Genomic DNA, 12,557 nt, shown 5'->3' with positions numbered 1-12,557 from the left:
TATAGCATGTACAGAATAATTACTCTAAAAGAAGGAACTTTAAATTTATAAAAACGGTGTGCAATTTCAAGAATATCGCTTGCATAAATAAATACAATTAATTCGATTTATAATTTTATATGTTAATTGACAAGTTTTTAATAGTTAGTTTATTAGCAAATCAATTATTAATGTTAAATTTAATTTAAATTAGTTTGATAGATGAATTTATGTTAGTTGGTTTTAAATTCACTTTTTCATTGACATGATGAGTGTTATTTCAAATTTATTATACAATTCTCTTANAAAAAGAAGAAGAAGGAAACAAACCTAGACAAAGCTTGAACCTAAGTAGCAGACGGTCGCCGAGCGAAGCAGCGGACGGTCGTCGAGCGAAGCAGGAGTAGAACCGAAGAAGTTGTGAGGACGAAAGAGAGGAGATTACTGCACTTCTTTCCACCGATTTACTACGCGAGATCTGTCCCTTGTTGCTGTGAAGAGGAGGTTGGGTAAATACCATTCAAGATCTGTTCGCGATGTGGGGAATCTAGAGATATGAGAAAGCAATTTTACCGATGTGGAGATGGGCATGTCACACACGTGTATTTTCCCGCACCTGCAACCGGAAGGAAACTGGCCATCACCAACTTTTTCCCTCTTTTAGTATAGTAGATTTACATTTCCTAAAATAATAATTAAAAAAAAGACTTCTAATTTATCACTGTTCCATTTTTGTTGTCATTGGTTTTTTTTTTTTCATCAAGAAATTAATTCTTATATCTGAATTTACGAGACATTGAATCTGTTATTTGAAATTTTTAAATAAATTACGTGACCTTGATGCTCCAATGCGCACACAGATTATTTGTTCTCCTTTTGGATTGTAAATAAGGTCGTAAAGGAGATGAAACGAACCGGATAGCTGGATTTTTTTTAGTTAAACTCGAATATTTTTTTATTTTTTCAGAGTCCAAGTTGTTTTATTATATAATTTGTGAGTTTTAATATTTTATTAATATGAGATATTTATATATTAAATAAAATATTTCGAGTCTTTATTTTATATAGCTCTCAATATATTTGACTATTTCGAGTCGAAATCGAACTCGACGAATCTTGATTCGAATTGTATTCAAGCCAAACACATAAACATATTTCAAGCTTCACATCAAAATCGAACTGAAACATAATTAATTCGAACCTTAAAATTTTTGTTCATGCTGGACTGATACGTTAATTGTAAGTCACGTCATCAGTTGATTACCAAACAATTATATATACATGACCGATAGATTGATCTCTAATTATAATTGCATATAATTTTCCGGTTTCTTGATTGAATTTTGGAATGAAAACTTGTTGTCTCTTTATTGTTTCTGATTAACTTTTTTTCTCATAGTTCTTTCACGGTCATGCATAAATAAGTACTTGGATAGGGTTAGCTGGAAATAAATTTTTTTTTTATTTCTTGAATCGGGTAGCCCGTGGGCTTTGGACTAGTTTCGAGAGTGCCATAAAAGTATAGCCCAATAAAGTAGGCCCGTGTTATAAACCAGCCCAAGAAATGAGAGTATCCAACAAAGAAATGTAGAAAGATATAGAAGATCGTGGAAAGGCCGAGTAAAGAAAACTGTAAAGGACAAAAAGGTGACCCGAAGGCGCCAGAATTATCCTTCCACCGCTTTGTTATTCCTATAAATACTCGTGCTCATTTGCCCAAGATAAACATCGAGAATTTGAGATTTAAGACAACAACATAAAAGTTTAAGAAAGATGTCTTTGATCCCGAGCTTTTTCGGCAATAACAGGAACAGCATTTTCGACCCCTTGTCAATGGATATCTGGGACCCTTTCGAGGGCTTCAGGTCTGTAGCCAACCGAGATATCTCGGGGTTCGTGAGTGCTCGCGTCGACTGGAAAGAGACTCCGGAGGCCCATGTGTTCAAGGCTGATCTCCCGGGGTTGAAGAAAGAGGAGGTGAAAGTGGAGGTTGAGGAAGGAAGGGTGCTTCAGATCAGCGGAGAGAGGAGCAGTGAGAGAGAGGAGAAGAACGATAAGTGGCACCGCGTGGAGAGGAGCGGCGGGAAATTCCTGCGACGGTTCAGGCTGCCGGAGAACGCGAAGGTTGGTGAGATCAAGGCGGCGATCGTGGATGGGGTGCTGACTGTGACAGTGCCCAAGGAAGAAGTGAAGCAGCCTGAGGTCAAGGCCATCGAAATTTCTGGATAGAATCCACATCTCTCCCTGTTTTTCGTCTCGCTGTGGTGTTCTAAGCAGTCGTATGAATAATAAAATGTTGTGTGTTCGAAGATGAGAGGCTTTACTTATACTACTAGTATCTGGGTCTGCGTTGTGTACGAGTTCTGCAGTATTTTTCTATATAATTAATTTGGTTTGTATTTAAATTAATAAAGTTGTTATATTTTATTTTATGTGTAAAATATGTTATAAATATAGTCATGTTTTTAATTTCTTTATTTATTTTGAATTTGTGCATCCCTCGGATATATTTTGTAATTAAACATAAACAAATGAGAGCTCAAAAAGCTTCACTAGCTACTACCTTTGGTTGATACACATATACAAAACTAAGGAGATGGTTATTGTTCTCTACATATTTTGTGATGCAAACACTCGAATTCAAGACTTACGCGTATCCCGAAAACGAAATCCCAACCAAGGGACCTTGTTTGATTTACATTCAGAACTCTTCATCTCTTGCAAAAATCTCTAGACTCTCTTCATCAATAGCCACCACTTTTGTGCCTCCTTTTGCAACAATCGTCCTAGAAGGATTGTTGGCCAAGATCATCCGTTGCAACGACTTGTTTTTCGTTAAATCGCCCTTGCCGATCACCACGCATCCTTCGTCCTCCTTCTTCAAGTCAGCAGGAGGCAAGAAGCAATCCATGGAAAGCCCCATTATATTGAAATCAACCTCTTCCACACTCCAAACCTCTTCCATTCTTGTCCTGGTATGGCTCTCCGAGTTTCCCCCGAACCTGAACAAAGAGACACTAGTCTTTCCAGCATGTGCTATGTTAACCCCATCGATGGTTCTATAATCTTGGATAGATGACTCCATTGTCGTCTCCCAAAAAATATCGTTTCTCGGGTCATTTATTCGTAGTAAATGCGTGTCTTGTAACTGGATTAAGAGTCCTGTTTTTTGGCTGAAACAGCCCCAGATCGTGTGCCTGATTATTTCAACATTGTTGCTGCTTCTCGCTTTAAGAGTGGATGGATCTGCTTCCAACTTTAACACAAAGCAATCCTCGTTGTTCACGGTTCTCTCGCCTAGGCAGATCGAGTTGGAAAACAGATTTGCTGTTGATCTTGGATCCAGGCCCTATTGATACATGTGATTCATCAATAACATTCACGATCTCATTAAAGTCGAGATCAAATTTTGATTTGTGAGATGAAAAAACGAGACATCATGCGTGCCTGCCTGTTGATTATGTCAAGGGTTGTCAATTCAGGAGACTTACATGAACTATCATTCTCCTTCAAATGACATATCTATACAATATTCCAAGTGTAAGTATTCTATACAATCTATGTGAGTGACCGAGTAACTTTAAATTATTGAACATATCAATATAGACCGCCATGAAAATGACAAAATGGTAGAGGAAATTTATGTTTTAAGTGATAGTGACTTCGCAGAAAGATTTCATGAAGTTGAGTATGGTCCATGACATGTGGTTCAATTTTTACCTTTCAGGTGTGAATTTAGTTAATGGCAANAAAAAAAAAAAAAAAAAAAAAAAAAAAAAAAAAAAAAGAGTTGTCCCAAGTTGAATTTCAAGGAGAGTTTCCACTTGCTAAATTTAAAAAAAAAACCCACAAATTATTTCAAGGATAGCTTTTTTTTAACCCCTAAAGTCAAAGAAGCACACAAACAAAAAAAATTTGTCAACTTTATACAAATTCCTACTTTCAAGATATAAAATCTCTTTTTGAATTTACAAAGATGGTGTTCATCACTGCAGAAATGTCACAGAGGCAACCTGCTGTCCAGGGATTTGAATTGATGCTTTGCTTAAAAGACACAATAACAAAAATCATAGATAATCAGTCAGACGCTGATCTTTCCATTGCAAAACTCGATCGATTGGCATTTTTATTCAAAAACGGTAAAAGATTGATATAAAAATTTACCTGTAACAATCTACGTAGCGGTCTGGGCGGGCCACGGGATGCATGCGAGTGTTGCCATGGAGTTTGCCGCCAGGCCACCTTACCATCACTACCAGCACTGATTTTACAACCGGAAACCATCAATTCCAGGCTCCATAAATCAGGCCTCTTCTGCCACAACACGAATCCCCCGACTTCCCCGGGGCCGCCCTGTTTCACGTTCTTAAGCTTTGTAAACTTAGCAGCATCTTCCCCGCACACGATTTCGGATGCTGCCATTTTGACTTTCCCAATTGCGTACATACTGTCGATAGAGTTCAAGGCATGTTCACCTCCTGCGGCAGCTATGTATTGTTGCACTATGTATTTAGCCATTGAAGTCTCCTGTGATGACCATGATCAGATTAGCCAACTCCGTCAACCAAATTCGTCTGATTATAAACTAAAATTTTGGAAATTTAGCTCCTTACTACAAAAGGTACGGGTGGATCCACAATTTTTAGATAATTAGCATCTTTAACAACTAAATCACCGACCCTTTCATCGTCCCAAACCAAGAAATTTAATACAAACTAGACTGTACGTAAATTGTGCAGTGATCAAGCATAATATAAATATGACTTACGATGGGATCGCCTTTAATGTTACTATTGAGTGTACGATCACAACGTATGGGAAGAGGTACCAAAGGGGCACCAATCACCCCTAGCAAGAACTGAATCTCTGTGTCACGGCCTCCGAAAACCGAACCAGCCCTCTCAACCTGTGGCCTCATCATGACCCAAGATTTCATGCCTTGCCAAACCTTGTGCTTGTTAGACCCGAACATCTCTTCGGGTATAGGGACCTCGAGCACCGTCTCGAGTGCATCTTCTTTGTCTAGATTGGGGCACAACGTCCTCATGAAAATGATTTGGGTTCTGTGTTCGAATGGGATGGGAAGTACTCAAGTTTTGGAGGAAGAACTCTTGTTGTCTCTTTGCCTTTGATTATAGTGTGTGAGCAGCAGGTTGAAATGGTAATAATGTCGTTATTTGTGAAATAGAAAATTATTGTGGGCCAACACCAACGTGCTATGCTTTTGTATATGTCGTGTTTGCACGCTTGCTTTTTTGAATTTTTGTGAATGACTTAAAGTCTTAGCTTCTCCGTCATTGGAATATTATTTCTTGCCTAATTATTAATGTATTATTTATAATAAATAAACCCCTTTATCTTATTAAACAGTCTGAAATTACATATATATATATATTTATTTATTTATTTATTTCAAATGAGTACACAAAAAGTCGTAGAGCATTAACTAACGGAGACTTGAAGGGCCAAAGATTAAAACACCTTTATGAAAATTTTAGAGAAACCGGATGGGTGGCCTCTTGTCTTTCTCTTTCACACCGTCTAGCCGACAAATTCTTGGCAATATTAGTGAATTTTAGGTTTCTGCTAACTTAATTAGTATATCTTACAATATTCGAGTGGATTATTTTGGGTGTATCGACAGCAAGAATCTGTTGATATCTACAATTCAAGATCATTTTCCATTGCATAGATTTCTCAATTTTAAGATGAGTAAATCACAATATTATTATATATGTATCCACTAGCATTAATTATGTAATAAGAAAACTAAAAAGGATTAATAAAACTTTAATATTTTTAAAGAAATTTAAATGTCCCTTTTTATATATATAGACAATAAAGCTATACTCCTAATCACCCGAAAAAATTAATAATAATAATAATAATAATAATGAATGATGACAGTTATAAAGGAATTAATTAATCCAACCAGCACGTTAGCTTAACATTGAATATATTAATTTGTCGGCTGGAGGCATCACATGCAAACAACATTTCCTGGACAATCAATCACTAATACACTTCATTTTGTTGTCAAATGCCTTTAGTTATTAATTAAAATATGATTCAAATTGTAACTTTTAAGAGCAGCTTCTCAACCTGCCACTAATTAACCTGCAATTCACCTTAACTAAACAAATCGTGTTGAAGAAATTAAACTATGTTTGTTATTAGAAAAAATATAATTCATGATTATCGACTAAACATTAAATCAAAAACTAGGATATTGACATGTGTCAATTTTTTTCGACCCTACTGAGCAGTCTTGCTCGGGATCATGTGTCAAGATCATGGGTAGGATCGAACTAACTCCTCATACGATGCTTTCGGATCTTGTTGATTTGGGTTGATTTAATAATAAGACAATACATATGCTATACATATTAAAAGTAATAATAGGGCAATATATAGAGTAATAATAAGAGTAAAATTTATTTAACTTATTGTGTAAAAAACGATAATAATAAATTAAAAAATTACAGATTCATAAATTTCTCAACCGGAGACGTTGATGGCCTTGACTTGTGGTTTCTTCGCTTCCTCCTTCGGTACCGTGACAGTCAGCACTCCATTCTCCATCGCCGCTTTGATTTCTTCTGCCTTCGCACCCTCCGGCAACTTGAACCGACGGAGAAACTTGCCGCTATTTCTCTCCACTCGGTGCCACTTGTCGTTCTTCTCCTCCTGCTCTCTACTCCTCTCGACGCTGATCTGAAGAACCCCGCCTTCTTCAACCTCAACTTTTACCTCCTCCTTCTTCAATCCCGGAAGACCCACCTTGAACACGTGGGCCTCCGGCGTCTCTTTCCAATCGATGCATGCACGGGAAAATGCAGAGACCTCATGACCGGCTGCGGTTCCTTGGGTTTTGTTTAGCTTGCTTGAAGAAGGGAAACCATGGAAGGGATCCCAGATGTCCATTGGAAATGGATGGCAGATGTTGCTCCGGCGGTTGCCAAATAAGGTCGTGATAAAAGACATCTTTTACTCGATTCTAAGCGTAGGTTGTGTCGATTATATGTTTCTGCAACTGATACTTTTTTCGAATCTTGTGATATGAAGACAGATTGCTGGAAACGCAAATATATAATAATAGTAGACTTTTGGTAAATTCGTGAAAATTCTCGAGGACCGCCATTGATTCACCTTGAACAAACTAGTTCCAGGTGATGCTGGTTCTTTCGATAAGCTTCTACAACGTTCATTATTTGAGAGTTTTTGGGCTTTCAGCTGCTTTATGGATCCAAAATGTGATCTACAATGTTGTGGCCCGTTTTATTTACAAACTTCTTTGAAGCCCAAACTCATTGAACTAAATAAAGATTATGATTTTTGACATATCTTAATTATATTTTATTAAAGTTAAATTTTAAAATCTTAAATTTTTTGGATAAAATTAGTCGATCAGTCAAAGAAAAGACTAAAAAAAATAAGAAACCTAACAAAATAGTATTGAATCATAATTTAGGTATTATGAAAATATTATATTTCTTGTGAGACGGTCTTACGATTCAATTATGTTCATATTTATAATAATAAATAATGATTTTTACATAAAAACTAATTTTTTGTATGGTTGACCCAAATAAGATATCAGTATCACAAAATTGACTCGTGAGATCGTCTCACAAAAATTTGTGTTTCGAAAAATAACCAAATTTTCGACTTTAGTTATGTATTAGTGTGTGATATTTTTTGTTCTATATATTTATATGAATCAATTATAGTCTTGTAGTTATGTTTTTCTACGGTTTTAGTTTTTTCTCTCCAAAATTATGCAACTAAACTATCAATATTATTGTTAATTTTTTTGTAAATACATGGTTAAAAAAATTCTTGGGTTATGCATGTGTGTCTGACAACGTAATTATAAATCTTAATAATGATATCAGTGATTTAGTTATACGATTTGTCGAGAATGACTAAAATTAAATAATAAGACATAGTCACGTGACTATAATTGATTGAATGAAACTTACAGACAAAAAACGTAAAACATCAATATATACAAGACTAAAAAAATTCTTGAGTTATGCACGTGTATAAATCTTAACAATGATATTAGTGATTTAGTTATACGATTTGTTGAGAATGACTAAAATTAAATAAAAAGACATAATCATGGGACTATAATTGATTGAATGAAACTTACAGAACAAAAAACGTCAAACAACAATATATACAAGACTAAAAAAATTGGCATTTTACTTGAAAATATTGAGATTATATTATTTATTTTGAATGAAATATAAATGAACTTGAAATTTGATCTAGAATTACTTTAAAGAAAATCTTAAAATATATTATTAGTATAATCTCAATATTTTTCACAGAAATTTGTATACAATTTAAAAAAAATTTACTCGTGGACGGAGAATCAGCTGATTCCAAATCCACCACATGGCTCAAAAAAACAAAAAAAAAAAAACTATCGAAGAAAGAACACCAGATGACTCACGCAGACGCAGTGGAACAGAGCAATCCTTTCAGGGTTTTTGCAAATTCTATGGTAATTATGCTTGAACTTATTGACAAGAGTTTGTTTCAGATGTGATCTCTAAAACAACTATGGAAGTGAGACATACGTTTTCCGTTTTTACACGTTAACGCATGTGCCTGCTAACAACGATAAACAAACAAAATATATCCATCACTCCGTTTTTCATTCTTAATCAAATATATTTGAGTATGTCATTTTATTAAATAAATAGTTGACCAAAATTATTTTATAAATTTTCCGTGATAGACATGTATTGTCTATTTGTAGGGGTTTTTTTTAATAATTAATTAAATTTAAATAAAATTAATCGACAAAAAATATATATATAACCTTATAATTTTACGGTCGTGGCAAATCCTTAATTCTTACAAGTGAATACCAATTTTATTTAATTACGTATTTAATCAAATACCTTTTATTAATATATATTTATATAAAAACATTTAAGCCTTTAACTGTCAACTATTATTTATCAGTTCCAAAGAAATGAAAATTTGAGCAATAATTTAACTTTCGTTGTCTCTAAATTAGCCATTTTTTTTGGGTAACCGATTTTGAGGTGTAAATCTAAGCACAGACCCAATTCTACCAAATTGGATTTCTGTTGTATTAAAAAAAGACTAAATCGAATAAAAAGTGCTCTAGAATATTCAATATATAATTTGTCATAGTTTATCCAGTGTTTGGTTCAAATTTTATGTTATCACTCAAAATCCTATATTTAGCCGAAACTACGTGTATAAGAAAGTTATTAGATTGGGATGGACTTTCCGCCATGTCAAAACTAGAGGTGGTCACTCAAATTCTTTTATTTGTTTATTTTTTAATTCGCATAACAACATTGCAGTATAATCTCTCACTATTTTTTATAATTATATTTTGATCATCATTCAAATATAAATAAAACGAATTATAAAAAAATATTATACATGCACGTAACACGTATGTCATGAGTACACTAGTATATATAAAATATGAGCTTATTTGGAGAGGCCCATATTTTGGCTGAAGACTCAATTACAAAACTTAAACGTGAAAGTTGAAATTTATCTATTAATTGTTTGAGTTTAGAATGCTAACAGAAAGTTTTTTTGAATTCATTATTATTATATCAATTATATTTGATATTGTCCTTTTTATGCAGATTTCAATTTTTATACGACGATTTTTTTTTTTTGATTTAAATAATCTAGATCGTGATACTAAAGTTCACGTGTTATATATTGAAGATTTGAAAATATTCAATAAAATTTTGAAAAAAAATGTATAAAGTGATTAATTAGGCAACCGTTTCACACAAATAACAGTGAACATAAATAATTATTTTGATAAGCTTATTATTTCTTTGATAGATTATTTAGTGAGACTGCCCACCTCTAGCCTAAACCCATGACTTTCATTGGTTTATACATGGTTCTCAATTTAATATCAAAACGATTGGGAATTGAAGTGACTTATAAATTCAAAAGTTTACACTACTTAACAGACAAGTTTTTCGGGATGCTACTTTTTTTGAGTTTATAACTTAATATTGGTGTTCTCGTTGAGAGTCTGCGTAACGGAAGTGACGATCTATAAAACAGCTATCGTACTGAAAGATGAGTAAAAGCCGTTTAGAGCGAGTCATCACAGAGGGTCGGAAATGTTACAAATGTACAACATCGATATATTAAACTAATGAATAATGACTTATAAACTCAAGAAAGTTACATTTCATAAAAAACTAGTTTTTTGAGATGATACATTACATTTCATAAAAAACTAGTTCTTTGGGATGATACATCTTTTAGATGTGAACCAAAATAACCCCCATTAAAGTGGACGAGGACAAAAGAAGAAGTGTTAATGAAAGCTGGCAATGAATAAATGAGATTAATTGATCATATGAAATAAATTGAAATAAAATAGGGCCAAAAACAAATGACAGCTTCTCCCAAGAAATGCTTCTAACATATGGGCAACAATGGCAGTGTGGATATCATATTCATGCACAGTAAAGAAGAGACAAATGTCCTTCAAATTTGATCTCCAAAAACACTCATATCTAAATCTCAAAAACATAAAAACAAATTCTACTTTTTATTTCGAAATAATTATATTGCATGATTAATTTTGCCCCCCCAAGAGTTAATGTGCGGTGGGTGCCTAGTGCTTATCAATATCATACTAAGCCTGCATGCACTATATTGAGTGGTCCATTCATGTTTCACTAGTGCAAAAACTAATTAAAATCTACGTACAATTACGTATCCTGACGATCTCTATTTAACATTGTTATCATACACAACATTAAAATTCATAAAACTGATTTCTGGCCTAATGTAATTTGATGTATCAAAGGACAAATTCTTGAATTTTTGACAATGCCAACGACACTGGGATCAGGTCAATTAATTAAGTTGTCTTGCGTTGAAAACTTTGAACAATTATGGTCAGAATCATTATTTGTTCTTTAAACTTTTATTAGGTAGGTCCCTAACACAATAACATTGTTCTTGTCACATGATGACATGACCAGGGTTATGCAAGCTATATAAATTTAACTTGAAGCTTGCTATGGCGGATTCAAGAAAAAGGGAAGGTAAACCAAGTTTAGTCATTTTTCATGTGAGAACGAAAATTCTTCACTCTATATTACATCGAGAAAGTTAATCTGTACAGAAGAAATAACATATGAATTATGAAATATGTCTCCAAGGGTTGTTAGGAATTTGATTCACCGTACCAACAACTTCTCCGACGAGCTTGTCACACAGAGTTTGCCTAATGTGACATACCTAGCTAACATAGTTTGTAATCTGTTTCGTTAATACGCGACCGGATGTTCTCACGTCATAAAAATAAATAACTAAAATAGCTGGAAATTGCACGGGAGAATGAAAAATTGTGGGCGAGACAAATGATGTACCACAATTTGTGGAACAAGTTATGCATCATGCTGAGTAGCTAGGAGTACATGTTCCAAAAAGCATTGAAGGCATTACTTGTCTCCCATGTGGATACATTAATCTTTCTATAGTACATCACACCATTAATTTTCTGCATCATTAGAAATAACATTATTATTATTATTATTATTATTATTATTATTATTATTATTACAACCAGGTGTGGTAAAAAAATGGGTGTAGATAGAATCATGAATTTTAAAAAATTTGTCAAAATTTTGACCAAGTGATACTTTAAAGTACAGCTCCCAGTTAAAAAGAGTAGTAGTAACTTCAGTGGTACTGTTCCTAAAAGTTTTCAAAAATTGCAAGAAAAATCTTTTGGGGTGTAAAAAAAAAAAAGAAAAAAGAAAAATCATCAACAACTACAAGTTTAGTATCTACTTCCTCTAATCTTGTGGCTTGAATTCAATTTTAAAAAGGAATTTGATTGTATGAATCCACGTTACTTCAAAGTTCTACATATCCAAAATCTCAGTGCATACGTCCTTATGTGCATAAATGAGAAACGTAGAAATAAGATATAATAACAATTATAAAGTAGTTGAATATCTGGGGTAATTGTGTTGTGATTAAGGTAAAAAATATATATAATTAATGACAAATTATGACAGACAATGTCCAAAAGGTCCCCCACCATATTGCTTTTTTTCAGGCAATAAAACCTTGCTCTTGTCAATATTGGAATGTCGGGCCACCCTTCAATTTAATGAGGAACTATATTGGAATGTAAGCTAGCTACTTGCTTTAGCTCACTTTAATCAAGATTAATTACCCATAATTAATTATTAAGTACACCAAATCAAATACATCGGACAAATGTTAGTCTTTAAATCATCAACATATATGTCAATTTCTATAAAAATGTGAGAGAATCACGTGATCTGATGATATTGAAATAAGAGAATAAACATTCTCGATGTAGCATAAAGTAACCGTCAAATGATCGGGTATCCAACTCATAAGCATCTATTAATACTTGAACATTTATACTATTTATTAAACAAATGAGGCTTTTTACAGATTTGACCATTTTTACCAAAAAAAATTCAACTTATTTTTTTTAAAAAAAAAATTACTTACATAGGAAAAATATATTCTAAATGTGAGCAACTCTACTGAAATGT

General features: G+C 33.5%; 3 protein-coding genes across 3 annotated transcripts; 1 reads left to right on the top strand and 2 right to left on the bottom strand.

The window, feature by feature from the left end:
* Positions 1 to 1,587: 1,587 nt before the first annotated feature.
* On the top strand, positions 1,588 to 2,384 carry LOC140970509 (17.8 kDa class I heat shock protein-like). Its single transcript, XM_073432280.1, has one exon. It carries the CDS (start codon positions 1,753 to 1,755, stop codon positions 2,206 to 2,208), a length of 456 nt encoding a protein of 151 aa, XP_073288381.1. The 5' UTR covers positions 1,588 to 1,752; the 3' UTR covers positions 2,209 to 2,384.
* A 119-nt stretch (positions 2,385 to 2,503) lies between these two features.
* On the bottom strand, positions 2,504 to 5,127 carry LOC140970508 (uncharacterized). The gene is made up of 3 exons (XM_073432279.1): positions 4,748 to 5,127; positions 4,144 to 4,506; positions 2,504 to 3,328 (listed from the first exon to the last, which is right to left on the bottom strand). The coding sequence occupies exons 1-3, from the start codon at positions 5,024 to 5,026 to the stop codon at positions 2,681 to 2,683; spliced, it is 1,290 nt and encodes a 429-aa protein (XP_073288380.1). The 5' UTR covers positions 5,027 to 5,127; the 3' UTR covers positions 2,504 to 2,680.
* Positions 5,128 to 6,393: 1,266 nt separating this feature from the next.
* LOC140970516 (17.8 kDa class I heat shock protein-like) lies at positions 6,394 to 7,371 on the bottom strand. Its single transcript, XM_073432291.1, has one exon. The coding sequence runs from the start codon at positions 6,961 to 6,963 to the stop codon at positions 6,478 to 6,480; it is 486 nt and encodes a 161-aa protein (XP_073288392.1). The 5' UTR covers positions 6,964 to 7,371; the 3' UTR covers positions 6,394 to 6,477.
* Between the last annotated feature and the right edge of the window lie 5,186 nt (positions 7,372 to 12,557).

Source organism: Primulina huaijiensis, unplaced genomic scaffold (genome assembly GCF_012295235.1).
Source record: "Primulina huaijiensis isolate GDHJ02 unplaced genomic scaffold, ASM1229523v2 scaffold6295, whole genome shotgun sequence".
Classification (NCBI taxonomy): Eukaryota; Viridiplantae; Streptophyta; class Magnoliopsida; order Lamiales; family Gesneriaceae; genus Primulina; species Primulina huaijiensis.
This window is presented reverse-complemented; position numbering and strand designations above follow the sequence as displayed.